Source organism: Brachionichthys hirsutus, chromosome 1 (genome assembly GCF_040956055.1).
Source record: "Brachionichthys hirsutus isolate HB-005 chromosome 1, CSIRO-AGI_Bhir_v1, whole genome shotgun sequence".
NCBI classification, from domain to species: domain Eukaryota; kingdom Metazoa; phylum Chordata; class Actinopteri; order Lophiiformes; family Brachionichthyidae; genus Brachionichthys; species Brachionichthys hirsutus.
In genome coordinates this window covers 17,784,367-17,812,042 of record NC_090897.1, presented here as the reverse complement: position 1 = coordinate 17,812,042, position 27,676 = coordinate 17,784,367, and the positions used below count along the sequence as shown (strand labels likewise).

The following is a 27,676-nucleotide window of genomic DNA, read 5'->3' as shown; positions in this document are numbered from 1 at the left end:
TTAAAGAAGCAAGAGCATTGTTTTATTCTAACCTGATCTCAACACATAGCAACAATCCCAGAGCTCTTTTTAAAGTTTTAAATTCAGTCACACGCCCCCCCTCCTGTCATTTTATTAACCCATCCTCAGAGCTGTGTGAAGACTTTTTAAACTTTTTTGAGAACAAAGTCAAGGACATTCGGGAACAAATCCCCCCCCCCCCCCCCCAACGCGTGTTTTAGATACTTTCAGTAACATCAACAGTTTTTTTAGTAACTTTGAACCGGTTTCACTGTCTTTTTTAACTGAAATCATTGCAGGCATGAAAGCTGCAACCTGCAGCATTGATTCGATTCCCACTAAGTTTTAAAAGAGGTTATTAACACTGTTGGACCCAGCATTTTAACAATTACTAATTGCTCCCTGGAAGAAGGTGTTTTCCCTTCAGTTTTTAAACATGCTGTGGTCCAACCTCTTCTTAAGAAACCGAACCTTGACAATAATGTTTTAAGCAATTTTAGGCCCATATCAAAGCTTTCTTTCTTATCGAAAATTTTAGAAAAAGTGATTTTAACGCAGCTTTTAGATTTTATGTGTCATAATAATATATTTGAAGAGTTTCAGTCTGGTTTTAGAGCACGGCACAGTACTGAAACGGCACTTCTCAAAGTATCAAACGATCTTCTTTTAGCTGTTGACAGGGGGGGCAGTGCTGTCTTAATTCTTTTGGATTTAAGCGCAGCTTTTGACACAGTGGACCATGTGATTTTAATTGATCGTTTAAAAACATGGGTTGGGATCACGGACGAGGCACTAAGCTGGTTCGAATCATATCTTTTTAAAAGAACTTTTGCAGTCACCATAGATAACTTTGTTTCCTCTAAAGCAAGCCTAGCTGCTGTTTTTAACTGTCTAGACGATGTTAACTGTTGGATGGCACATAACTTTCTTCAATTAAATAACTCCAAATCAGAAATCATTCTATTTAACCCCCCTGATCCCTTCTGTCCTTCAGTACTTGGTCCGCTATCACATAACCTCAAACCCACTGCAAAGAACCTGGGAGTTATATTTGATTACAATCTGGACTTCACCTCACACATCAATTCTACAGTTCGATCATGCTTCTTTCACCTCCGATTAATTACAAAAGTAAAGCACACGCTACAACAGTCAGACCTGGAGAAAGTAATCCACAAACTCATCTTCTCAAGACTCGATACTGCAATTCTCTCCTGTCTGGCACAAACAGCAAATCACTGTCCCGCCTCCAACTAGCGCAGAACGCAGCAGCTCGGCTTCTTACTGGTTTTAACAGACGCCATCACATCACCCCAGTCCTTGCTTTGCTGCACTGGCTGCCAGTCCAATTTAGAATTGATTTTAAGATTTTACTGATCGCTTTTAAAGCTCTTATGGGTCTGGGCCCAACTTATACTTTTGATTTATTGTCTTTATATGAGGCCCCCCCCCCCCCGCGGGGGGGCCAAAAGGCGCCGGCATGATAGCTGCGCAAAATAGAGCAGGAGCAAAACTGAGTTTGGTACTCGCATCTTTAATCGTCATCAATCAAACAAGCATACTAGTGCGCGTTTTGAAAAATAGAGCCGGAGCAAAACAGAGTCATTAATCAAACCCATCAAAGACCTCATCCTCTGTTTCTGTAGTGAACAGCTGCGCTAGATCTCCGTCAAACATGCCGGCCTCTTTCTTCACTGTCAGAGTCTCTTTCTGTGCCGTGCGTGCCGAAGGCTCGAACAACAATGCTAGCAGACAGTTAGCCCTAGCATCTACACTCCATTCACAAACTGTGGCGCTGCGCTGCCTTCCACTCTGAGTGGAACTGTGTTCTCCTTCTGTCGTCCAGCGCTCCCACGCAGCTCGCAGTTTAACGTTGAACGGTTGGAGTTATTTGGTTAATCCACCGGGGATGACGATGATAAACTAGTTTGCTAGTTAGCCCGTTAGCTAGCTTCACTCCGGTTTAGACCGTATTGGTGAGATCGCCGCGCACGGAGTTGCCGATCGCAGGAGCCGAGTTGCTGCAGGTCTTCTTCTTGCTTCCTCCTCTTCCTCCATTGATTCATTAATGCTGGATTCTCTCTCCGCTGCTCTATTCCCGTGTTCCGGCAGCCGCTTCATCAGCACGCCATAATAGTTTACTATGGTGAAGCGCATCGGCACGTATCACTCCGCGAGGCGCCTGACTGAGTCCGCCTTACAACAACAAATAGGCCGCACGGACCGATGGACGCGCTGCACATTTTGAAAAAAATCTAAGACTTTTAGGCGCGTCCTATGGGTGTGAAAATACGGTAGACTGGCTTTTAATTGATGGAGTCCTCTGTTTTAATTACTTTTCATTTATTTTAATTAAAATTTTTAAATGTATTTATTTTTATATTTATTTAACATTGTTTTATTATTTTATGATTATTGCTGGGTACCTAGTCTCATCACTTGTGCCCTGACACCACTGTTGCTTTTAAACACCCATTTTACATTGATTAATGTTTGTTTATGTATGTATTTTTTGTTTGTATGATTTGTTATTATCTGTAAAAGCACTTTGCGAATTTTATTTCTAAAAAAGTGCTATATTAATAAAGTTTATTATTATTATTATTATATAATAATGTGGAAAGGAAGTGAAGAATTGTGTGCAGGCAGGCTGGAACGGGTGGAGGAAAGTACCAGGTGTGCTCTTTGATAGGAGAGTGTCAGCGAGGATGAAGGGAAAGGTCTACAAGACAGTGGTGAGGCCAGCCATGATGGACGGCTCAGAGAGGTGGTTCTTAACCTTGTTGGAGGTACCGAACACCACCAGTTTTATATGCACATTCACCGAACCCTTCTTTCGTCCAAAAAATATATGGGTTTTTTTCAGATTCAAGACAGGTCTATGATTTTTTAATGGTGCACAAAATGAACCGTGCATGAACATCAGCGTCTTCAAAGAACAAAACTAACACAGTGCATGAACTCACTAGAAATTACATCCCGGCCAATCAGTGTAAACAAACACGGTCCCGAGACCAGAACCGGAAAGGGTTAACATATTCATCCTACCACTTTCTTTTTTTGCTCGACATAGTTAGTCTGGATTAAAATCACATGACGTATGACCAAGACAGGCGTTGAATACTGAGCGCATTAAATTCCAAGTAATATAACGTGATCATCTGCAGCCACTGACGGCCAAGTGGCGCGTGTCATCACGAATTGGCACGATGAGTCGGGTGCGTCTCGACCTCCACGGCGGAGGCTCCGCCGAACCCCTGAGACCGGCTCACCGAACCCCGGTTAAGAACCACTGGCTTAGAGACAGTGGCTCTGAGCAAAAAGACAGGAGGCGGAGCTAGAAGTGGCGGAGATGAAGATGCTGAGGTTCTCCTTGGGAGTGACCAGGTTGGACAGGATTAGAAATGAGACAATAAGAGGGACGGTGAAGTTGAGACGTTTTGGAGATAAGGTCAGAGTGGCCAAACATTAATTGTTTGGGCATGCCCAGAGGAGAGACAGGGACTATATTGGTAGGAGGATGTTAAGGATTGAACAGGGGTAGAGGTATACCCAGGAGAAGATACATGGATGTGGTGAGGGAAGACATGAGAGTTGCTGGTGTTGGGGAGGACAATGCAAAGGACAGGAGAACATTGATTTGCTGTGACAAGCCCTCACGGGACAAGCTGAAAGTACAGTTTAGTAGTAGTTTGGCCCAAGAACCAGTACCTCAGTTTTATTTAGATTTAATAACAGGAAGTTCTCGGTCATCCAGGAGTTAATGTCCTTAAGGCGCGTCTGAAGTCTAACCAACTGATCGGCTTTGTCTGGCTGAACGGACACGTATAATTGAGTATCGTCTGCATAGCAGTGGAAATTTATGCTATGTTTATAATAATGTTACCTAAGGGAAGCATATACAGCGTGAACAGAACAGGCCCAAGCACTGAACCCTGTGGAACTCCATATTTTAGAAGATTTATCATGAACACGTACAAACTGGAATCTATCAGATAAATATGATCTAAACCAGTTCAATGCAGATTATTTATTTATTTCTGGTTTATTTGAATATGGACAAAGACAAAACATAGACACATGTAGCACAAGTATCTGATGCTTGCATTATAGCGCTTATAGCTGAAGCTAATTTGCAGCACCTGTCCATAGATGGGCTTCCAACACAGATATTCATAAAAACATGGAAAGGAAGGAAAATTGTTTTAAAAAGTCATCTATGCATGTTTTTATCACAGAACTAAAACAATTAAGAATAAAACAAGACAGTAATAAAAAAGAAATGTTAGAGATAAAACTATGTACACATTTAAACATGGGTACAGTGCTGCTGCTTGCACATCCAAGATTTCGTTTCTTTTTTGAAGGAGACCAATTGTGCCATAGATTTTAGGCGGACAGGGAGCAGATTCCACAGACTAGCACCTTTCACAGAGAGAGCGGATTGTGCGAAAGATGTTTTTCGGGGGGGCACCTTACAGTCCCCACCTGAGGCTGCCCGGGTGGACCTGCCAGAGCTCTGCAGTCTGCTGACAAACCTGCTCAGTGGTTCTGGATCCTCTAACACCAACAGATTGTTCCAGCCTCTGTAACAGAATCAGATGATCTATTGTGTCAAAGGCTGCACTGAGATCTAATAAAATAAGCACGGAAATATATGTATGTATGTATATATATGAGTGTGTGTGTGGCTGCCTGTCACTATGTGGCCTAGCGATGTCCTGGCAATGCATTCCGGGTGCACCCTGTCTCCCACAAACTGGGATAGGCTCCAGCAAGTTACGTGACCCGCAAAGTGGAAAAGCGGAAGAAAATGAATGGATGGATGGATGATATCATAATGACAATATGATAATACATTATACTAGGCTAATTTTAACCAAATACTTAAACACAATTCACAAAAACACACACTCAAACTTCAAAATACCTCATATGTGCTGCAAAATGAAGCACTGCAACCAAAACTACATACAGTAATATGAGTGCTTTGACATACAAGCATTCCGGCATTCCGAGATACAGTGGAACCTCGGTTCTCGAACATAATTCCTTCCGTAATATTGTTGGAAAACCGAAAATATATTTCCCATAAGAAATAAGGGAAACTACATTATTCAGTTATTACGCACCAGATATATTTCACAGCTTGAGGCAGGCCTGTTTTTTCCACACACTAACTTCTCCTGTCTTCCAGATCCTTCCTCTGCAATCAGTTCATTCCTGTCACCTTTGTTTCCGCAATCACCTGCAACTTATCCCTCATCAGTCCTCACACTAGTTAGGCTCTGAACCTACCACACTCATCTGCCAGATTGTTTAGTGATGATTCCTACTCTCCAGCATTCCAAATTGACCTCCCGTGTTTCGACCCCGCCTGATTCTTGGATTCTGTTTCTTTCCCTGCTCCTTTGGATCTGTCTGCCTGTTCGTTCTAATTACCCGGTTTGTGAACTCTGCCTGATTTCTGGAACTTATTGCCTGCCCCCATCTGGATTTGTCTGCTGTTTTGGACTGACTACCTGGTTTCTCAGAATAAAGCTCAGTTATTGGATTTCCCCTCTTCTGTCTGTCAGGGTGACTGGGCCGAACTGGACACTCTAAACAGGAGATAGGTTGAGCTGGTTTAATGGCCAACAAGGGAGCAAGGCAATCAGGGGAAGACTCAACGAAGCGTGCGTCACTGTCGTACATTTGGGTTCTTACCTGCCTTTGTCTGTGAGAGACAAATGTGGCCAAAACATGAACCCAGCCTGTTCAACCTGTTTCTTCGTCATTATTGGCAGCTGGCGCAGCCGGCTGATGAGCTATGGTCATGGGGAGTCCGTCAGTACTGTTCTGTAGCCTCTTTCCACGAACAGCTGCAGAGGATTAAGGGGAGCCAGCCCAGCCGTATGGAACAATCCCACCCGGAGGTTCACCTGCCTCCTCTTGAATGATGCTCCGGGAACCTGTTGCCCGTTCCTCATCCAACGTTCATATATTTTTGAGCAACAACCCTCTGCCTTCCCATCGGAGCGGTCCGCATAGCTTACATTGCCTCTCTCCTAACGGGGAGAGTGCGGGACTGGGCAATGGCAGAATGGGAAAAGCATTGTTCCTCCGTTTCCCAATTCTCTGAAGAAATGCGTAAAATATTTGACCCCATCAAACCTGGAAGAGAGCCTGCACGGAGTCTAATGACAGTTTTGCAAGCAGGGTGATCCATAACGCCATTCACTTCCGCACTCTGGATGCTGACAGCTCTTGGAATCCAGATGCGCTATGCGACGCCTTCTACCATGGACTGGCAGAAAATATCAAGGACAAGTTGGCAACTCGCGATCCTCTGGCAGATTTGGATCTGTACCAACTGTGCTATTGGATGTACCATCTTGGCGGTTCTTTGTCCTAATTGTTTTCGCTGTTCTTCCTGGCAGCAGAAGGGCGGTTTGGCTCACTGGAGAAGCGTGCGTATGCCAGCCATGAATTTGACGTGAGGTACCGCACATTTCCACGGTCATTTCATTCTTGATACATCTGAACTTTGCCGTGAGAATGTACGTACAGCAGCTTTTTGTGCGTACGCAGGATTGATACATGAGGCTGCAGGTTGTCAGTTAAAACAGGCGAACAAATCAGATGAGGGGTGTACAAAAAGCAGAGTCAAGGGATCAGGCAGAATCAATACAAGAGAGTCAGGCAGGAAAGAGGAATGTTGGAAAGAAGGATGAATGGCAACAATCTGGCAGGAGCTGAGGGCTGAGAAGAGTTTCTGTCACCCTATTTTCTGGTTTGTTGTCTTCTGTTGTCCTACAGCTGCTGAAGAAAGTTTCCCGTCTGCTCTACAACACTCTCGTACTGTTCATTCCATGGGAAGTAAGAATCAAAAAAATTGAAAGTGAGTCATCTTTTTACCTGTGTTTCTGTCTGGCTGTTAGTGAGATAACTCCAAAATGTACAGACCAATCTTGATGAAAGTTTCAGAAAATATTGAGAATGTTACCAGAAACCGATTAATCCAGTTTGGAGATGATCCAGAAGAGATTCTGGATCACTTTAAATTTTTCGTTAATATTGCAGTCAAATTTGTTCCTCAATGTTGATTATTGACCGATGTTTATGGAATTTGAGACAATCGTGTACGGTGGGGTTCTCTATCTCACCACCAAATTACATCCGGATTGGATACGGATTGCGGCTATTATTGAGATTTTTCGAACAATGGGGCTCCACTTGCATTTCGGCCAACTTTGTATTTAATAATAGAAATAGAAATTTCTAACAAGCATCGCCTTATAGCTGAGTCAATTCCACATCGGAGCACCTCTGATAAGGAGGTTATGTTTTTGACACTGTTTGCCTGACTGTTAGGAGGATTATGGAAAAACTGCTGCATGGATCTTGATGGAAAAAAAATCTGAAGATGTATCTTGATCTAATTTAGATCAAATTTCGTTTTGAGAGTAATCTGGATAAAAAATATATAGACTTTTTGGTTTACTTATAATGGAAGCTTTACAAAAAAATATATCTTATATATAAATGCATTCATTTCACTCACCAAAAATCAGAGTCATAAAGGGATCCGATCATGCAAAAGGGATGAACGATCATGCAAAATGTCTTCTAGATATGATCCAGAATGACGTCAGTAAAAAATATTACATTTTAACATTGAAAACCCCATTTATGGATTAAAAATCAGTTAAAAATACACATCAACGGCGATTCATTTTTACTTTTCATGATTGGTGTATAAAGATACCAAGAACAATTTGACAATGATCCAGAGGAGAACTTGTATTCTTGATCACTTTGAAATTTCCGTTAAAACACAGTTAACACTTGGTTTTTGACCAAAAAATAGAATTTAAAATGCCTCAGAAGTAGAGCAGATTTTCATCTACTCAACTTCTGGTGACCCGAAGACACAAGGGGTGATAGGTGGTTGATCATCCAATGATCGAGAGGTTAGCGTTTCGATTCCCAGCTCAGGCAACGTGTACACTGTCGTTGTACACGTTGCCTGGGCGCATGCGCACGCGGCAACCAGCAGCAGACTACAGTTGAAAGTGTAACTGCTGTCAACCAAATTGCCCTCCAAGGGACAAATCAGTAAAAAGTATATAGTATTTAGAACAAAGGCAGAATCTAACTGGGTAGGTTCTGTTTGAGTCATAAATTATTTGTGGCGTGTGCATGTTTTTTTGCTTTCTTCCCAAAGGCAGCTACTGGCAATTATGTCCTTCAATTCATCACTTTCCTCTTTTCTTTTGCAGTAGTATTACTGCTGCCTTGGATCCATGGCTAAACGCTAAAGGGAAGAAAGCAAAAAAACATGAATGCGAAGTGAAAAATGTAAACAGTCTCCTATGACAGGCCGACTCAAACTGAACCTGCTCTGGTAGACTCCGCCTTCATGTTCATTTCGCCTCGGCTCTACTCGTGTGTTTGAATACCGAGTTGTTCGAGAACCGAGATGTGTGTGTGTGTGTGTGTAAAGCAATGTCAATGTTTCTCTCTTCTTCTCTTTTGTTGAGGTCACTTTGGGTCAGGTGTGGCTTCATACTTCATCTTCCTCCGCTGGTTATTTGGTATCAACATAGTCCTAACCGTTATGACTGGCGCCTTCATCGTTCTACCAGAGGTCAGCAGGTTTCCAGCAGCGTCTATACAAATGCTTTTATATCATGCCATATTTCGTGTGATTCACTATCTAGTGAGATTTTAGACATTTGCAATTTCTGGAGCTTCAAAGTAAAGTGTGACTTTAAAAAACATGTGAAGAATCAGAATCATTGTCAGTGAGGGTTCCCAGTCGAGGAATGTTTCTCGTTGAAGTCGTGCTGCATGTAACAGTAATGACTAAATACAAAAAACAAAGACAACTCCGGTTGCTTCTGCAATTCTCACAAAGTATATATTACAACACACAGGATTACATGATTACAGTTCTTTCCAACTAGATAAACGAAGATGAAATATTTGTCAATAATATGTGAATAATAACAATATGATAATGGCAGTGCCCAGCGATGAACCGGCGGCTTGTCCAGGGTGTCCCCCGCCTCTCGCCCACTGACTGCTGGGATTGGCTCCAGCTTGGCCCGCGACCCGATAACGGATTAAGCGGTTGGGTCAATGAATGAATAATGGCAGTGCGATAAAACAAGTTTGACTCCAACAAAGAGTGGATACACAGATGTATATTAGCAGCAGTAAAACTGGAGATCCTGCTTTTAACCCTCATTGTGTTCGTTTCATGTTTAACAATTTTGTGTTCCCAGTCAAGGATGAAAGTTCCATGTAAACTCATCATAAAAGCTGTAATAATACATATATTATCACTACTTGTTGTTTTGTGAACATTACAAGTTTTGAACTTCTGTTTGTTATTCATTCATTCAGAATACCATTGAGAAGCACTGCTCATCTAATAGAAGCTTGCACTGTTTCTAATGATGTATGATTCTAAATGAGCTCAGAGATGAGCCTTTAAAGCAGTCACAGCGCAAGAGAAGCTCAACCTGCAGCCTTTAAGGCAGGGGTCCCCAAACTACGGCCCGTGGGCCTTACCAACCAGTGCCCCATACCCCGCCCCACACACACACACACCTGTCAAAGAGAGAACGGAATCATGACGAAAAGGTTAGGTAAGAGAAAAGTTGATTCAGAATGCAGGGTATTTAACCTGCAGTGGACAAACAATTATTTTTTGGTTCAACGCAAAGAAAAGGCTGTTTGTCTCATCTGTCAGGTGGCAGTATTTAAAGAATACAATCTGCACCGACACTATGGATCCCGCCACAAAGACTATGACGGCTGGCAAGGCCAAATGTGAGCAGAGAAACTCTCAAAGCTAAAAAATGGACTGTTAGCGCAGCAGAATACATTTGTACGCCAAGCTCAGCGGAACCAGGCATTCGTTCGGGCCAGCTTTCGGGTTGCTCGACTGATAGCAAGCAGCGGTAAACCTTTCACTGATGGAGAGTTTGTACAAAAATGTATTGACGCCGTCGCGGAGGAGGTGCGTCCCGAGAAGAACGTCTTTAATGCCGTGAGTCTGTCGGCGAGTACAATCACCAGGCGCATTGAAGAAATCGGAGCGAATGTTTACGGCCAGCTGCAGCAGAAGACGAAAGAATTTGACTTTCTTTCATTAGCACTGGATGAGAGCACGGACGTGCAGGACACAGCGCAGCTGCTCATTTTTGGCAGCCCTTCAGAGTCTCAAAGGGACTACGACGGAACCATGGAAGAGTTGGACCTGGACTGGTCAAAGCTGGCCAGCATCACAACTGACGGGGCTCCGAGTATGTTGGGCGTGTCTCGAGGTCTAACAGGACGCATGAAGCGGGAGACGGAAGAACGGGGTCTCACCGCTCCGCTACAAGTCCACTGCCTAATTCACCAGCAAGCAAAGTGTTAACGTGGGATTCTGTTATGAATGTCGTGGTGTCATAAACTTCATCAGAGCAAAGGGCCTTAAACACGGGCAGCTCCAAGAATTCCTGTCTGAACTGGAGTCCACGCACGGAGATGCGCTGTCCTACACAGAGGTCCGATGGTTGAGATCATGGGCAGAGCCTTGAGGCGTTTTTACGAGCTGCTACCCGAAATGAACGTATTTCTTCATGCAAAAGACAAAACAACCCAGAATGGAAATGGCAGCTCGCATTTTTTACAGACGTGATAGAAATGCTGAAGGAGGAGTTCGGTGTGCGATTCCGTGACCTTCATGTTAATGCAAAAGAAATCCGTCTTTTCCAGAACCCCTTTGTTGCCGACATTGATGAAGCCCAGCCTTCTTATCAGTTGGAGTTAGCCGAGTTACAATTCAATTCAGTTCAGTTTTATTTATATAGCGCCAGATCACAACATAAAGTCATCTCAAGGCTTTACAGGATTAGCAGGGAAAGACCTGCAGGGAAACACAGAACCCAACTTGACCCACAAGAGCAACGGAGGCAAGGAAAAACTTAGCAAGACAGAGCAGGAGCAGACAAAAACAAAATGCTAATGCTAGCGACGTGGACATCAGCGCTGAGGGACACAGGTCCAGGTTCTGCAGCACCACGGACAGAAGGACCTGGAAGAGAGAGAGAACTGTGATGTTCTCAAAGACGCCTTTCAGCCCAACAGTCTCATTGACTTCTATGCTGTCCTCCCAAATGACACGACCCTAACATTAAAAAACACGCAATGAAGATGTCCACACTTTTTGGCAGCACATATGTCTGAGAGCAAAGCATGAAACTGCTGAAAAATCCGATGAGATCAAGATTGACTGATGAACATCTGGCTGTGACCAGAATGGAACCTGACATTCAACTTCTCACCAGCCAGATGCCGGCCCACAGCTCACACTGATAAACATACAAAGGTAAGCTCACCTTTCTGACTTGAATGAGTCATTCTGAGTATGAACAAATATAACATAGTAAAATCCATCTCCACTACCACACTGGTAGTGAAATGTATTGTGCTGTATCACTGGTTTCTCAGCCTGCTTGCTTTGTGGTTTTCACAGGAATGAGAGAGAGCTGCAAACAGTGGTATCGACAAGCCTACTGGAACCTACAAAGGTTCTATTCTATTAAGGAATGAACACAAGAACTTTGAGTTGCTGCTCATATGAGTAATATAAGTAAGAGATTCTGCTCTGACAACCAAGCTGAAGTTTTCCTGTTAAGATTGTGCACAGCACGACAGAAAGTTAATGTTCCATGGAGGCTTGTTTGGTTATGTGTGGCTGGAAAACAATAACGTTTTACATGACGCAACCCTGCGATCATCACACTTTCTGTTACAAACTGACCTCGGCCCCCAATCACAGAAAGGAAAAGTTATTTGGCCCTCACAGGAAAAAGTTTGGGGACCCCTGTTTTAAGGGTTTAGGATGAATTCGTAAAATTGATTTCTATATAGAAGTGATTAAGCATCAATCTCCCTATGACCTTATGTTGTTTTTATCCTTAACATCTACTTCGTTTGGTATCTTATTTCAGAATTTTCAGTGACATGATCTCACAAACGCAACAGTTGAGGTTTCAAATCATTAGATAATATAACAAAATAAATATTCTTCTGTAGAAATTAACAAAATACAACAAGCTATTCTCTGGCAATTACAGTCTAATTTTGAAAAGAATATATGAGCTAAGTACTCAAAAATAAAAGTACATCAGCGAGTGACTCATACAATCAACTCAAGGTCACTGGAACTGTGCAACTGTGTCTTCGGTTCACCACGGCTCCTCTGCTTTTTCAGGAAGGATGTGTGATCTTTCTGGACTTACACTCTCTCGTTGATGTCATCTAAAGGTTATTGATGAGAAGGGATTCATTTCACGTTCAACTCAATTCAGTTTTATTTCTGTAGCACCAGATCAGAACAGGAAGTCATCTCAAGGCTTTACAGGATTAGCAGGGAAACACAGAACCCAACCTGACCCACAAGAGCAAGAACTTTGGCAACGGAAGCAAGAAAAAACTTCCCTTTAACAGGCAGAAACCTTGGACAGAACCTAGGCTCATGGTGGACGGCCATCTGTCTGACCGGCTGGGTTGAGAGAGAGAGAGAGAGAGAGAGAGAGAATGGCAGGTCGGAGACGAGTCAAGGAGATGGATAGGAAGAGATAGCGAGACAGAGCAGGAGCAGACAAAAACAAAATGAACTAGAAAACGACAATCAGAGATTACAGACTCCGCCTCCAATAGACTATTGGATCTTGTGAGACAGTAAACAGGGCTTCCGGATCAGAGGGGCCAAACCTGCTCTAGCTTGCTGCTCCGGAACGTACTACAAGAGTCCTTCTGGACTCTTTTTCCCATCATGCCATTCGTGTCCCTCCCTCTTAAAGTGGCAGTTTACAGCACAGGCACGATTCCAGATGTAAAAATAATTCTAGAATCTGGATCCAGATCCGGATCAACGCCATTCTCGGGGAGGACCGAGCCACGGACAGAACCTTGCTTGTGTAAAAGTTTCAAGTCGATTGGGTTCCTAGTTTTTGAGTTATGCGCTCGGACAGACAAACAGACAAACAAACAAACAGACAGACAGACAAACGGACCCAATTGCAATACCCTCGCCTCCCCTTCAGCGAGGGTAATAAGACTATTAATGCTAAAGCTAGCGATATGGACATCAGTGCTGAGGGACACAGGTCCAGGTTCTGCAGCACCACGGACAGAAGGACCTGAAAGAGAGAGAGGGACAAACAGAGGGAGAGAGAGAGAACAAGACTACAGGGAAGAGAGAGAGAGATTACTCACATATATTTATAACATGAATAACCAGATAAAGAGGGAGGAGCTCAGTGTGTCATGATGTTAGCCACCAGTGCTGGCCTATGACAGCATATTGATTACTGTATTGATTAACTATAATCTTTGTTAGAGGAAAGTCTTTAGTCTACTCTTGAACATGAAGTTAAGTTATATATAGCAGGTTTTCCTGTGAGGGTCATGTTGCTCTGCCTGTTTAATTGCCTTATCAGCCAGACCTGTCTCTGCTTGTCGATCCAGGACCTGCGGCGTGCGGATTGGCTGCGGTCACCCCAGAGACACCTGAGACGGATTGAGGCAAATCATCACCAGCCCTCATAACCTCTGCTCCGCCCGCTGTTCCCTGTCGGATTATCTGTGTGGATTTCGCCTGGTTATGCTGTTCGTCTCTGTGCCACTACCCGTCTCTGCTCTCGTCTCGTCCGTGTTGACCGCAGCCAGTCCATTCGCCAGGTTGTGTTTAGTTTATTGTTTAGTTTGTTGTGATCAGATTGTTCACTTGTGGCTGGATCTTTGCGGCACCAGCCAGTCACCCCTTGTTAGTCAAGCTTGCTTTTTAGGTTTTCTCTCGGCTGTGTATTTTGGTTATATATAACGCCCCTCGTCCTGTGTGCAGCTCCAGGTTGTTTTTTGCATTGAATTTATTTCAGTAAAGGATAAATTCAACTATCGCACCGTCTCTGTTCTCTGCTTTCTGGGGTCCGCTCACGTTAGTCCGTAACATTTTCTAATCAGACAAATAGCCCTAACATTAGCAGTGTTAGGGCTATTTGTTAGCCTGCAGTGTTAGCCACCTGCAGTAGAGGATGCGCTAAAGTCGCTGTAGCTGCTGGGTTCAGATTCTCTCCGGAGCAGAGAAAGCAAAAACTTGACATTTGTTCGAAGTTAGCATTTGCTGTGTGAGCATATTGCTAGTGTTTCTTCCCTCCAAGGTTATATCCGCATTGCAATTATAGCAAGTTGCCCAGCCATCATCCTTTTTTGAGAAATAAAGGCAACCTTTGGAGCGTTTGTGCCACCTAGGCACCACGTTTCCTGGTGGCTGCCTGTTGAGTGACATTGCTACGCATGTTGCATAGGTTACGCAACGTGCGTAGCGTTGTCATTCACGCCCGCTAGAATCCAAAAGTGAATCATTTGAGAAAGAATGGCAAACAAGTCCAAGGTATGAAACACTAGGAACCGGTTCTGAACAAGAACTGGTTTTCAATTCCCATCCCTTCCCAAGACCAACAAGTTCAAATTTTCTAGCATTAGTACCACACTCTCATTGAAGTTGCTGGAAATAATCCATTGATCTTTGATAGAGCCCTATTAATTCCACCAACATACCAAGGTTTGCCAGATGTTTCAGGGTGTCGCTTCACTCTGGTTCACTCAGGATGAAATGTTTCCTGTATTGCATTGAATCGGTCTATGTTTGTGTGCACTAGCTGCTAGCTGGGGCTCCCTTTGGAACGACAAGGAGTAAAACAATCCCAAACGAGCATCTGGCTTCAGCACAGGACCTGGACACCATCTGGTCTCTTGGGGCAAGTCGCTTCTTCTACTATCCTGTCAATGGCAGATTAGCAGCAGATACAACACAGCATGATTCAAATATTGCTCTGCTACGTCCTTGACCCGTAGTCCACACCGCCCTCACCCACTGATTGTATTACATTTGAAAAAGAATGGCAAACGAGTCCAAGGTACTGAAACACTAGGAACTGGTTCTGAACAAGAACTGGTTTTCAATTCCCATCCCTACCCAAGACCAACAAGTTCAAATTTACTAGCATTAGTACCACACTCGCATTGAAGTTGCTGGAAATAATCCATTGATCTTTGATAGAGCCCTATTAATTCCACCAACATACCAAGGTTTGCCAGATGTTTCAGGGTGTCGCTTCACTCTGGTTCACTCAGGATGAAATGTTTCCTGTATTGCATTGAATCGGTCTATGTTTGTGTGCACAATGTAATACATTCAGTATTACATTGAAAAATTGGTATACACACTCTCAGGGAATGTTGCAGCTGCAGAATCCATGAACCACTGCACATGTAGAGTCAATTACAGGCTATTGTGATTGGTGAAAGGCCTTCAGATGCAAATTATTTTACAATTATTTGGTACAAAGTGAGGGCGGTACAGTGGTTAGTGGGAGGCGCTGCCATCTTACAGCTAGAAAGTACCAGGTTGATACCCTATCTGTGCAGAGTTCGTATGTTCACTCTGTGTCCACATGGGCTTTCTCCGGCTTCTCCGGTTTCCTGCCATTTCCAAAAACAGGAGAATTTATGTTTAGGTGTGAGTGGTTGTGTGTCTCTATGTGGCCTCGTGATGCGCTGGCGATGCATTCAGGGTTTACCCCACCTCTGGCCCATAGCAAGCTGGGATAGTATCCAGCAACATCCGTGACCTGCAAAGTGGAAAAGCAGCTGTATGAGATACGATCAGCTCCTTTCCAATGGATGGATGGTATAAAGTGTGTATTAGTTAATATATAGGGCATTTTCATTTCAATTAATGTTCCACTGATTCTCGCCTATGCCTTACAATACTGACTGTTGTTTACTGCACATATTGCTGACTTTGATGTACTGCTGTTCCTTGAGTGGCGAACATGTGTCTTGTCTCCGCAGGGCTACCTCCAGTACTCCGTATTATTTTATGGTTATTATGGCCGGGTGAGAAAAATTGGCAGTGCGGGGTACCGGTTGCCACTCGCCTACTTCCTGGTTGGAATGGCTGTCTTCGCCTACAGTTTCATCATTCTTCTAAGAAAGTAATCCTTCCTCTTCCTCTTTTTTCCGATTCATATGCCAATCATGATCATTTGAAATGGTGTGTTAGAATATCTGAAATGACGCGAGTATGAAGATGCGGAAAAAGTGTGGCGAAGGGTTCATGCAAGGATGCAACCACTGGTGGCTTAACATCATGACACACTGAGCTCCTCCCCCTCCCTCTGTTTGTCCCTCTCTCTCTTTCTGGTCCTTCTGTCCGTGGTGCTGCAGAACCTGGACCTGTGTCCCTCACCGCTGATGTCCATATCGCTAGCATTAGCATTTATAGCTTTATATAGCAGCTTTTTAGTCAGTATCTTGTTCAGCAGCCTAGATGTTACATTTTGTTTTTTTCTGCTCCTGCTCTCTGTCTCTCAAACACTGCTCTATCCATCTCCTTTTTTTGACTCTCCTCCTACCTCTCTCTCTCTCTCTCTCAACGGTCAAGTTGGGTTCTGTCTTTCCCTGCTACTCCTGTAAAGTGCCTTGGGATGACTTTCTTGCGTTATATAAATACAGTTGAATTGAATTGAATGGCATCCGTTGTCATGGCTGTATATCCTAGTGAGGTGAATCAGGGAGTCGATGTCACACTTGTTCCTGGCATACAGCTTGATGTCATGTAGAGGAGGAGTCTGATAGTCATTCCGCTTCAGAACCGGTACCAAAAACCGCTCTTGGTAATGATCTAGCTGAGGTGGTTTAGGCCTATGCAGAACAGCAGGGGTGATCGAGTATCTTGGTCGATGCCGCATTTGATGCTTACCTGTACAACGGACTTTGAGTTAACTTTGAGTTGTCTTCCATAGCTCCATTGAGTTCTGGAGGACGGTTCTTAGCGTCCTGTTGATGTTATACAGTATTATACAGTAACCATGTATGTAGCATTGAGTCTTAGGCTTTCTTGTAGTCGATCCAGGAAGTGCACAGGTTGGTGCTCCTGGCCTTGCAGTCTCTGGCGACTGCCCTGTCAACCAGTAGCTGGTGCTTGGTTTCTCTGCTGTTATTGACAATCCCTTTCTGTGCCCTGCGCATGTATTCATCCATGTGCCTGCTCATTTGAGCTGCTGCTATGCCTGATGGGAGCTTCCATGTGGTGCTGAGGCAGGTTGTCGGCCAGTCAATCTCTAGCCCTGTTCCCTGGCAGTTCCATCCTCAAAAGCCTTCTAATGACATAGACACTATCTCTTACTTCTGTCCTTAGTCTAGCCTCAACCACCTTTTCCATAACTTCATCGTATCTCATCAGCTTTATCCCTCTATAGTTTCCCCAACTCTGTATGTCTTCCGTCTTCTTGAAAATGGGCACCAGAACACTTCTCTTCCATTCCTCTGGTATCTTCTTCCCCTCTAGGATTGTATTAAACAACCCTGTTAAAAACTCTACAGCTTCCTCTGTTAGACACTGCCATACCTCCACAGGTATGTCATCCAGTCCAAATGCCTTCCCATTCTTCGTACTCTTCATCGCCTTTCTAACTTCACTCATGCTAATCTTTGTTACTTCCTGGTCCACAACAGCTGCATCGACTAACCTCTCATTGTCTTCATTTCATTCCATCTTCCTATCGCAATACTGCCCTCTGGCATAATAGAATCACTGTCTGCTGAGTGTAAAGCTGATGACTTGATGAATATAACTTTAAAATGTCACGGTTGTAATACTGTATATTGTGTGATTTCTACAATAATGTGGATTCAGAATGGCCAAGAACTCTCGTCTGAGCCTCGCCAGTGCCTCTGATGAAAACTTCACATTCTGCTGGAGGATTTTCTGTGCCTGGGATTATCTAATAGGGAACCCAGAGGCTGCAGAGAGCAAAGGAGCTGCCATTGTCAACAACATCAGGGTCAGACACTTCACCGCCTACAGTCTCAATGAGTTATATATATATATGTATAAATCTGTGTCTATATATATCATAAATTCTTTCTTCTCTGCACAGGAAGCCATTGTCGAAGAACAAGAAAAGAAGAAGGACACTAGTCTGTATGAGCCTTTTTCATTTGTCCCTTGTCTTTGCACATTTTCTGTACCTGTTCTCAGTGCTTGTGGTCATTTTGCAATGCAACATGGAAGTAAAAACAGCGGTGCTTGTGAACAGTAAATAAACATAGGTAGACTCAATTAACGGAAGGTAGCAAAGCGTTGTTTTGGTTTGCAAAGTAACCAATGAAACGTGACAGTTTACATAATATTTTAGAATGGACAACTGGATGGATCCACCCCAGAATTCAGTGGCGGGCGGTCAGGGCATGCAAGGCCTTCTCTGCTTGCCTAACATAACCAGAAATCAAGAATACATGATCATATTTATGATAAAATCAATTTAATTTTACGTATATATATATATATATTCTTCACATTCATGTTATATTATATTACAGTGATGTATTTTTAGGTGAGAGTTTTTATCCAATCAGAATTCAGCTAGCTTGTGTTGCCAGGCGGATTTCATAGTACCAGTGGCAAGTACTATCCGTCCGAGACCTTCAGAATCAGCGCTGCTTGCCGTCTGTGTTGTGTGAGTGAACGGGCTCGTAGAGTTGAGTTGATAGACAGTTGCGATAGCCAATCAGATCACGAGTTGGTGAAACAAGTCCTTCCTGCTTGTCTCACGTCACAACTCAATAACGCGTCCTGTGATTGGCTCTTAGAGTTGATAGACAGTTGCGATAGCCAATCAGATCACGAGTTGGTGAAAGTAAGGCCTTCCTGCCTGTGATTGGATACTCCGTGTGAGAGGGCAGCGCTAGGCATATTGCGTCATCAGCTAATCAGCTGGCACCGGTACGGCGCGACCGACCGAAAATAAAACCACAATTATTCCTGCGCTTTTAACCCACAATGGCCGAAGGAGGGGAAAGTGTGTATTTGGTTGTGGATATTCTTGAAAGGCCATTTTCAAGACGGACCTTTACAGAGAAGCTATTAGCTTCGGCTCACGAGAGCTAGCTTCAAGCTAGCTCCGGAGCTAGCTAACCTGTCCCGGGTGGGGAAAGGATTGGTACGCCGCTTCCAGGCTTCAAACTTTTGGGTTGCAGCTTCTGAGGGTCGCTGCAAATTGTTCTGCTGGGAATGCCTTTTGTTTGCAAGGGATCGATTTAATGTTTGGAGCAACACTGGATTTAGGAACTTTAAGAAAGGAGAATGGATTTTGTTTTCAAACGGGACAGCCGTTTTGGTGAGTACCAACATTTTATTTATTTAACATGATAACGAAATAAAATCACAGATATACTGTAAATGCAATGTGTGTAAATAATGTGGTGCGCCGGTGCAGCTGTGTGATTGTAGTGGAAGTACAACACGTTGTATTGCAGCCTTTCTTATATTAAACTGCAAGTTCGCAATTTAAAGCTTCATGGTGGACTTTAAAAAGCTTTGGAAAAATTCCCTTTTATTTATAACTTTGATAGTACCACGTATAGTGGTAAGTTTTAATTGCTGATGCAGTTTATTGATTTTTAAATGCTCCGGAAAAAATATCCTGTGTTGTACACGATTGAGGTGATGCAGCACCCAGTAGTGCGTAAGTGTGTGTTTGTACATTATTTCTAAAGCAGTGGTGTCATAAATGATGGTATTATGAGGGGTATTTATTCAAGTCGGACTAAGTAGGACTTCACTGAAGGCCTAGGTGTAAAATGCACGGCCCGCCACTGCCAGAATTTCTGTCCACCAATAACTCTCTATGAGGGAGTAAGATCTATCCTGGATAGTCTTTCATTGTGTATATCTTATGTAAAGTAATGTCTTGTACTGCCAGACCTACAGCCATGGACTCTGGTGATGGGCGGGGTGTCAGGGGTCTCCGGTGATGGGTGGGGTGTGAAGTGTCTCCGGTGATGGGCGGGGTGTGAGGGGTCTCCTGATGATAGGCGGGGTGTGAGTGGTCTCCTGATGATTGGCGGCGTGTGAGGGGTCTCCGGTGATGGGTGGGGTGTGAGGGGTCTCCTGACGATGGGTGGGTTGTGAGGGGTCTCCTGACGATGGGCGGGGTGTGTGGGGTCTCCAGATGATGGGCGGGGTCTGAGGGGTCTCCGGTGATGGGTGGGGTGTGAGGGGGTCTCCTGACGATGGGCGGGGTGTGTGGGGTCTCCTGGTGATGAGCGGGGTGTGAGGGATCTCTGGTGATGGGCGGGGTGTGAGGGGTCTCCTGATGATGGGCGGGGTGTGAGGGGTCTCCTGATGATGGGCGGGGTGTGAGGGGTCTCCGGTGATGGGCGGGGTGTGAGGGGTCTCCGGTGATGGGATCTCCTGGTGATGAGCGGGGTGTGAGGAATCTCTGGTGATGGGTGGGTTGTGAGGGGTCTCCTGACGATGGGCGGGGTGTGTGGGGTCTCCAGATGATGGGCGGGGTGTGAGGGGTCTCCTGATGATGGGCGGGGTGTGAGGGATCTCTGGTGATGGGCGGGGTGTGAGGGATCTCTGGTGATGGGCAGGGTGTGAAGGATCTCCTGATGATGGGCGGGGTGTGAGGGGTCTTCTGATGATGGGCGGGGTGTGAGGGGTCTCCGGTGATGGGTGGGGTGTGAAGGGTCTCGGGTGATGGCCTTGGATCTGTTGAGGCAGTGGGTTTTTGCGATGTCCTCCATGGCCGATGATTTTTTGCGCCGTGTTGATGACCCTCTGCACCGACTTCCTGTTCTCCACAGTGGAGCCAGTGTACTGTGTACTTTGTACTGTGTACTGTGTGTGTACCACACCCGAGGCAGTAAGTCAGTACACTCTCCACTGAACAGTGATAGAAGGCCATGTAGGGTTTTACCAAACCCTCTTCCAGTTCTTGTTCTCCGTTGTGGGTGCGTATTCAGTGAGGAGAATGTGGGTTTAGATTAAGACATTTATATAATTAACAGATCAGTACAGTTAGTTCAGATTATCAGCGCTGAGATTCCAACACAGCTCTCGTGCCCGCGCTTCGTTGGAATGAAGACGCTTCCTGCTTCGTCCTCATGTCATTCCGTCCCCTGAAGGCGGGACTTTGCCCCAGCCAATCTAAGCCCATGTTTATCTGTGTTGTGTGTGACGTCACTGTTGTGATGCGTTCAGTTGAAATCAGTCATTACAACACCAAACTAAATGTTGTGCTTTCCTAGTGGTGTCGGCATGTAGTTACGTTGTGGAATCCCATTTAATACGGAAATTCCCTACAGCCAGCATCAGCTTCTGGTCCAAGTTGTTCCTCCTGAGGACACGGAGGAAGTAAAGCCGCTGCTGGGCCTTTTTCACCAAGGTCTTGGTGTTAGGAGACCAGGATAAGTCGCTTGAGATGTGGGTGCCCAGAAACCTGAAGGTGGAAACAGTGTCCACATGTGCTCCATCGATGAAGAGGGGGGCGTGGGCTGGCCTGTCTTTCCTGAAGTCCATAATAAGTTCCTTTTGTCTTCTGGACATTCAGTCTCAGGTTGTTTTCTGACCACCAGACAGACAGTTGTCCAACTTCAGACCTGTACGCTGTCTCGTCTCCATCTGTGGTGAGCCCAACCACGGTGGTGTCATCAGCAAATGTGATGATGGTGTTGGTTGGGTGTGATGGAGTACAGTCAAACGTGTATAGGGTGAGGGGCACCAGTGCTGAGTGTGGAGAGGTGGGGGCCATGTCGGACGGATTGTGGGCGATTGGTGAAGAAGTGTCTGATCCAGGTGCAGGTGGACACGGCGGAGTCTCCAGGCCCATCAGGAAGTGTCCGTCTTCCCATCTCAAAATGGGAGACGGATCTGTCACTAACCTTAGATCAAGACTTTTGGACCCAAATCTGTGAAAATGCATTTAAAATGACAAAACATACAAATCTTCAACTCATCCAATATAAAGTCCTTCATAGAACACACATTACTCAGTATATGATGAAGAAAATGGGCTTCTCTGAATCTGACATCTGTTCTCAATGCTCCCAAAATACTGCTGACACTTATTTCCATGCCCTATGGTTGTGCTCACCCATCCAGGATTTCTGGGTCGCAGTATCACATAAACTGTCGTCCATCTTGGATTGTACGTTCCCTTTATCTCCGATCACGTGTCTACTCGGTGACTTAGCAGAAATCGTTATTTCTAAGAAACATACGCACCCCACACTCGCAGCCCTCGCCATCGCCAAGGAAACGATCCTCGTTAACTGGAACAATAAACAGTCTTTAAACATCAACCATTGGTTGAACCTCCTCATAGAACACATATCAATGGAGAAAATCTCTGCTTCCAAAAAAATAAATAAAAAATATTTGAAATATTTTAGAGAAAGTTGGTCTCCTTTTATTAAATATAAATATTGCAATCTGATTCTGCCTGATGGCGAAAGCCACCACAACGATGTAAATGGTGATGCTGCTTACATTTTTCTTTCTGCATGACTCATCTTGTTTCTGTTTTCATTTAGGAACCCGGTTTCTGTCTCCAGGACCGAGTGGACCTCAGAAATACATCACCTCCCAGCCATTCTAACTATCTATGTTTCAGATCCAGTCTCCAGCTCAATGTTCTTCACACAAGGATGGTTGATCTCCGGGGCTGTTGCATGCTTGGCTAACTCTTCAGGGGCTGTCCCCGTGGCTTGATATGCGCGGCCCGGCACCTCTGGTCTCTGCTGGGTGGCGCATACTTCCTGGGTGGCCCCCAGTGTTTCCCTGGGTTGCCGTGCCAGGGTGCTGGCCCATGCGGGACGGCGCTGAGCTGGCGCAGTTTGTCACTCCTCCGCTGGTGGTAGTGACCCGGGTCCGGCTGGTGACCTAGGCGTGGCCGTTGCCCCCTCACCTCCCCTCCCTCCTCTCTGACCTCTCTCCTCCACTCTCCCCATCCTCCGCTCGCCCTCTGCTCCTTGGTCCCGTCTCCTTTCCTGCCCCCCCTCTCCCCTCTCCCTTCTCCTTCGCCTCCTCTTCCCTCCGCCTATGGTCTTCCCCTTTCCCCCCTCTACCCGCCTCTCCTCTTCCGGCATCATGCCTCCCGCCGGGGCCTCGCGGCTCCCTCCTTCCTGGGGGCTGGTTTATGAGGGCTGGGTGGGAGGCGTCAGGGGCGGTGCTCAACGCTGGCCCTGTGCATGGTTGGGTCCTCTGGCACCTGTGGGTGGGATGGTTGAGGTTGGAGGCACTATGATCAGGCTCCCTCCTCCCCCCGCCTGGTTGGTCGGGGCCTCATGTGCTGCGCCTCTTAACTCACCACTTTAGCACATCACATTTGTAAATACACACATAGGGTACATGCACTTGGGGGGCCTGGTGCTGGGGGGCGTTCACCGAGCGTCCCTCTGCAACCCCCCTCCCCCCTTTTTTAATGCACCACAGGGGTTCGAGTGGGTGCTAGGCGGGAAGATAAGGGATAGGGCGCGGGGCAGGAGTGCGCCGTTGCCCTCCTCCGCATCCCCCGTCCGGCCCCACCTGCCCCCAATTTTAATCCACCACATACATTTGTATATAGCACCTGGGTGTTCACTCACTCACGGTGTTGGGACAATCAGGGTATGGGTGGATTTCACAATTTTTGGCCATGGCGCGGCCTGTGGGGCCTTGGCGGGCTGTGCTTGGGGCTCAGGGTTGGTGGGCCGGCATCTTGCTCCCTCCTCTCCGTCCCAGGGAATAATACTCTCCCCCCCAAATAGCTGGATATGGGTCAGGTTTAGCTGAAGCCCCTGCGCTGCCTACTCCCGTTCCCCAGATGCTGGTTCTCTGGGTTGGGGGGTTGCCCGAGCTCGGCGGCGGGTTGGGTGGGGGGGGGGTGTGCAGGATGGGTGAAGGGTGCTGGGAGGGGGGCGGGCAGCTGTGGGGGGTGTGGTGTTGGGTGCTGATGGAATGCCGGGCCGGCCCGCTGTGCCCCATGCCGCTGCGCTGGCCTTGGTTTTGTCGGCTGTGTTGGTGATTGTCGCTGGGCCCTGGGCTGGTTCTTCTGCATGTGGTTCAGGTGGGGCCGTGGGGGTCGTTTCCGGGTTGCTGTGGCGGCCTGGTGTGATCTGGGGGATCATGTCGCCATTATTGGGCCCGGGATGACTGCCCGTTTCTTAGGTGGAGATTTCATGCATGCCAGATCCACCACACCAGCACCTATCAAAACTCGATTTGAGAGTTAACTCCGCCCACAGATCTCTGAGTCAGTGGAGGTTGCTGGGTTAGTGTTTGTGGCTCTCACTATGCTCTCTCTCTTCTTCCTCAGATCTCCTGAGAACTTGGTGATCCATACTTTCCTCTAGAGGCTGATGAGAACCTGGTGTATTGGGACAACTCTTGGTTATGGTAGAAGCGGTAGAATTAAGGGGCACAAATAAATCCATTGCACTTCCTTCTCAGAACACTGTGTATTTGTCACTTTTTGTTTGTCCATGTTGTATGTTCACTGCGGTGTGCACAGCCCTCTACGGCGGTAAGCAGGAAATAAAACCAATAAAATAGGAATAGGCTAGTCCGCCAAGAAGGCAGGTGATGGTCACAATCACTATAAGAATAAAATTGCATAGAACTCTAACTTGGTGAAGACCCCCGACAGCTGCTCTGCACACGCTTTGACTACCACTCCCAGGACACCACCTGGTCCAGCAGCCTTCCTGGGGTTCACTGCCCTCAATGTTCTCCTCACCTCATGCTCCGGGAGAGAGCGATGGGGGAGTCATAAGGGGGCAGTGTGTTCAGGTGAGAGGTGGTCGCAAAACGGGCGAAGAAGCTTTTTAGCTCCTCTGCCAGCTTGCCGCTGCTGCTGCTGGTCTTTGGGTGCTGGCCTTTGGAGTTGTTGAGGGCCTGGATGCCTGTCCACACCTGTCAGGGGTTGTTGTCCATGAGGAATCCCTCGATCTTCCTCCTGTAGGCCTCCTTGGGACGTTGGATGTAAGCGCTGCGTTAACTTGTGGAAAAAGGGTACTCCTTTAAAGTCTGAATTTGCTGATCCATACAGTTATTCAAGTCTGACTTCTTTTGAGTAAATGATTTTGAATTGAACAATAATTGTGAAAATGTGGCCCATTTCTTTTACAACATAACATTTGTGTTTGCATTGATTCACTAAGAAAAAAGATGTGCAGCAGATGAAAAATGACTTTCCTGATATAATTAGATACATTAAACAGTGTTTCTTCACCCTGTTTGTTTGTTTAGGGCAGTTCTGATCAGCCTACGTATCCTAGCCAACATACTGGTGCTGCTGTCTCTGGCGGGCAGTATCTACATCATCTACTTTGTCGTGGACCGTTCTCAGAAACTCGAGCAGGAGAAACCAGAGCTGACGCTATGGGAGAAGAATGAGGTAGTACAGCAGAACAGTCATCATCATCATCATTAGGATCATTTCATAAATTAACCAAAGACAAAAAGAGTCTATGCCTATGGTCCAAACAGCAGTTCAGAGAATCCACCCTTTTTGGAGTCGTTGAAGGGGTTACTGGAGAGTGCTCCTTCTGGGGATTCCCTCATTTTGTTGGGGGACTTCAATGCCCATGTTGGCAATGACAGTGAGACCTGGAGGGGTGTGATTGGGAGGTATGGGCCCCCTAATCGGAACCCGAGTGGTGTTCTGTTATTGGACTTCTGTGCTCATCACAGATTGTCCATAACAAACACCATGTTCAAGCATAAGGGTGTCCATATGTGCACTTGGCACCAGGACACCCTAGGCCACAGTTAGATGATTGACTTTGCAGTCGTCTCACTGGACTTGCAGGGGCATGTCTTGGACACTCGGGTGAAGAGAGGGGCGGAGCTGTCAACCGATCATCACCTGGCAGAATCTCCTGGCAGAAGGAATTTTAACTACCACCTCCGGGAGAGCTCATAAGTCATAATAAGTCGGACCTATTTCCAGTGTGGGTCGGACTCCGGCAGGGCTGCCCTTTGTCACCGATTCTGTTTGTAACTTTTATGGACAGACTAAAATGAGAATGAGGGGGTTCGGTTTGGTGACCTCAGGATTGGGTCGCTGCTTTTTGCAGACGACGTGATCCTGTTGGCTTCATCAGGCCACGCCCTCCAGCTCTCACTGGATCGGTTCCAGCCGCATGTGAAGCGGCCGGGATGAGAATCAGCACCTCTAAATACGAGGCCATGGTTCTCAGCCGGAACCATGAGTGTACCCTCCAGGTCGGGGAGAAGATCCTGCCCCTAGTGGAGGAGTTCAAGTATCTCGGGGTCTTGTTCACGAGTGAGGGAAGGATGGAGCGGGAGATTGACAGACGGATCGGTGCAGCGTCTGCAGTGATGCGGACCCTGCATAGATCCGTTATGGTGAAGAGAGAGCTGAGCCCAAAGGCGAAGCTCTCGATTTACCGGTCAATCTTCGTTCCTACCCTCACCTATGGTCACGAGCTTTGGGTAGTGACCCAAAGAACGAGATCCCGGGTACAAGCGGCTGAAATGAGCTTAGGGGGGCTGGGCTCTCCCTTAGAGATAGGGTGTGTTACTCCCTCAGAGTTCAATCAAGGATCCACGTCGTTCTTTGGTTTTTACAGCCATTTATTTGGACAACAGGTCTTGAGCTAGTCCCAATACTGTCATATGATGTCCAAACAATGCCGTCAGAACTAAAACAAGATAAAATATAAAGATATAAATTAACTTACGGATTAGAACTGACATAAAATGACATATAAATGCGCATTAAACAAATAAGCACAAATATAAAATCACAGGCTTAAAGATTGGCTTCACATAAACACTAATTAACACATAAAAGCAAAGAAACTACCTCATTGGCTACATAGACTCCAAGGGAATAAAGATGAGGTCTAACGACTTCTTAAAGCGATTATTCTAATTCTTTCTTGGTCCAGTTCTGCTTGCCCCTTTGCAGACATCGACAGCCACGCGCCCCGTCTTGCTCATGGAGCGCACCAATAATCTCACTCCGTGGGGGTACACGAACATGCGGAACTTAAATTTTGGTTCCCCCCTTATTTCTATGTTTATAAACAAAATTAATTACATAAATATTAGAGATACCCTGGATGGCAGCTACAGGGTGAGAAGCTCAGTCATCCAGGAGGAGCTCGGAGTAGAGCCGCTGCTCCTCCGCGTTGAGAGGGGCCAGATGAGGTGCATCTATTCAGGATGCCTCCTGAACGCCTCCCTGGTGAGCTGTTCAGGGCACGTCCCACCGGGAGGAGACCACGGGGAAGACCCAGGACACGCTGGAGAGACTATGTCTCTCGGCTGGCCTGGGAATGCCTCGGGATCCCCCCGGAAGAGCTGGAAGAAGTGGCCGGGGAGAGGGAAGTCTGGGCTTCCCTGCTGAGGCTGCTGCCCCCGCGACCCGGCCCCGGATAAGCGGAAGACGATGGATGGATGGAAATACAGTCCCAAAGAACTGAGTAAAGTGGGGACCTCCGGTTTATCCAGAGGAAGATGGCTTGAATGTCGTCTGACATCAGTCATGGACAGACCATGATTTCATTAGCAGTTAGCATTAGCAGCTACTCTGATATCGAATGGTTCAGCTCTTGAATATGTTTGTAGCCATGATCCATTTTTTCTGCGGCAGTTCAGATGAGCAAGGTCAACGCTCAGTGTGATTAACATTCATAAGTTGGTGTTCTTTTTTTTCTAAATGGCCTCATACTTATCCATCCTCAGTTAATGAATTTGACTTTATACTACACAAATTCACAGACATACAAATGAATGCCCTGCTAGTACATAGCACCATGTAGCAGGGCA

At 46.0% G+C, this 27,676-nt stretch overlaps 1 protein-coding gene across 1 annotated transcript in view; it reads left to right on the top strand.

Moving 5' to 3' along the window:
- LOC137896482 (transmembrane channel-like protein 3) overlaps positions 1-27,676 on the top strand; it is a 110,701-nt gene that overhangs the window by 43,169 nt on the left and 39,856 nt on the right. Inside the window, exons 4-10 of the mRNA XM_068741819.1 lie at positions 6,799-6,880; positions 8,523-8,629; positions 14,706-14,804; positions 15,901-16,043; positions 17,747-17,894; positions 17,991-18,034; positions 25,127-25,274. Coding sequence (XP_068597920.1) covers positions 6,799-6,880; positions 8,523-8,629; positions 14,706-14,804; positions 15,901-16,043; positions 17,747-17,894; positions 17,991-18,034; positions 25,127-25,274 — 771 coding nt within the window. The remainder of the gene's footprint in view (positions 1-6,798; positions 6,881-8,522; positions 8,630-14,705; positions 14,805-15,900; positions 16,044-17,746; positions 17,895-17,990; positions 18,035-25,126; positions 25,275-27,676) is intronic.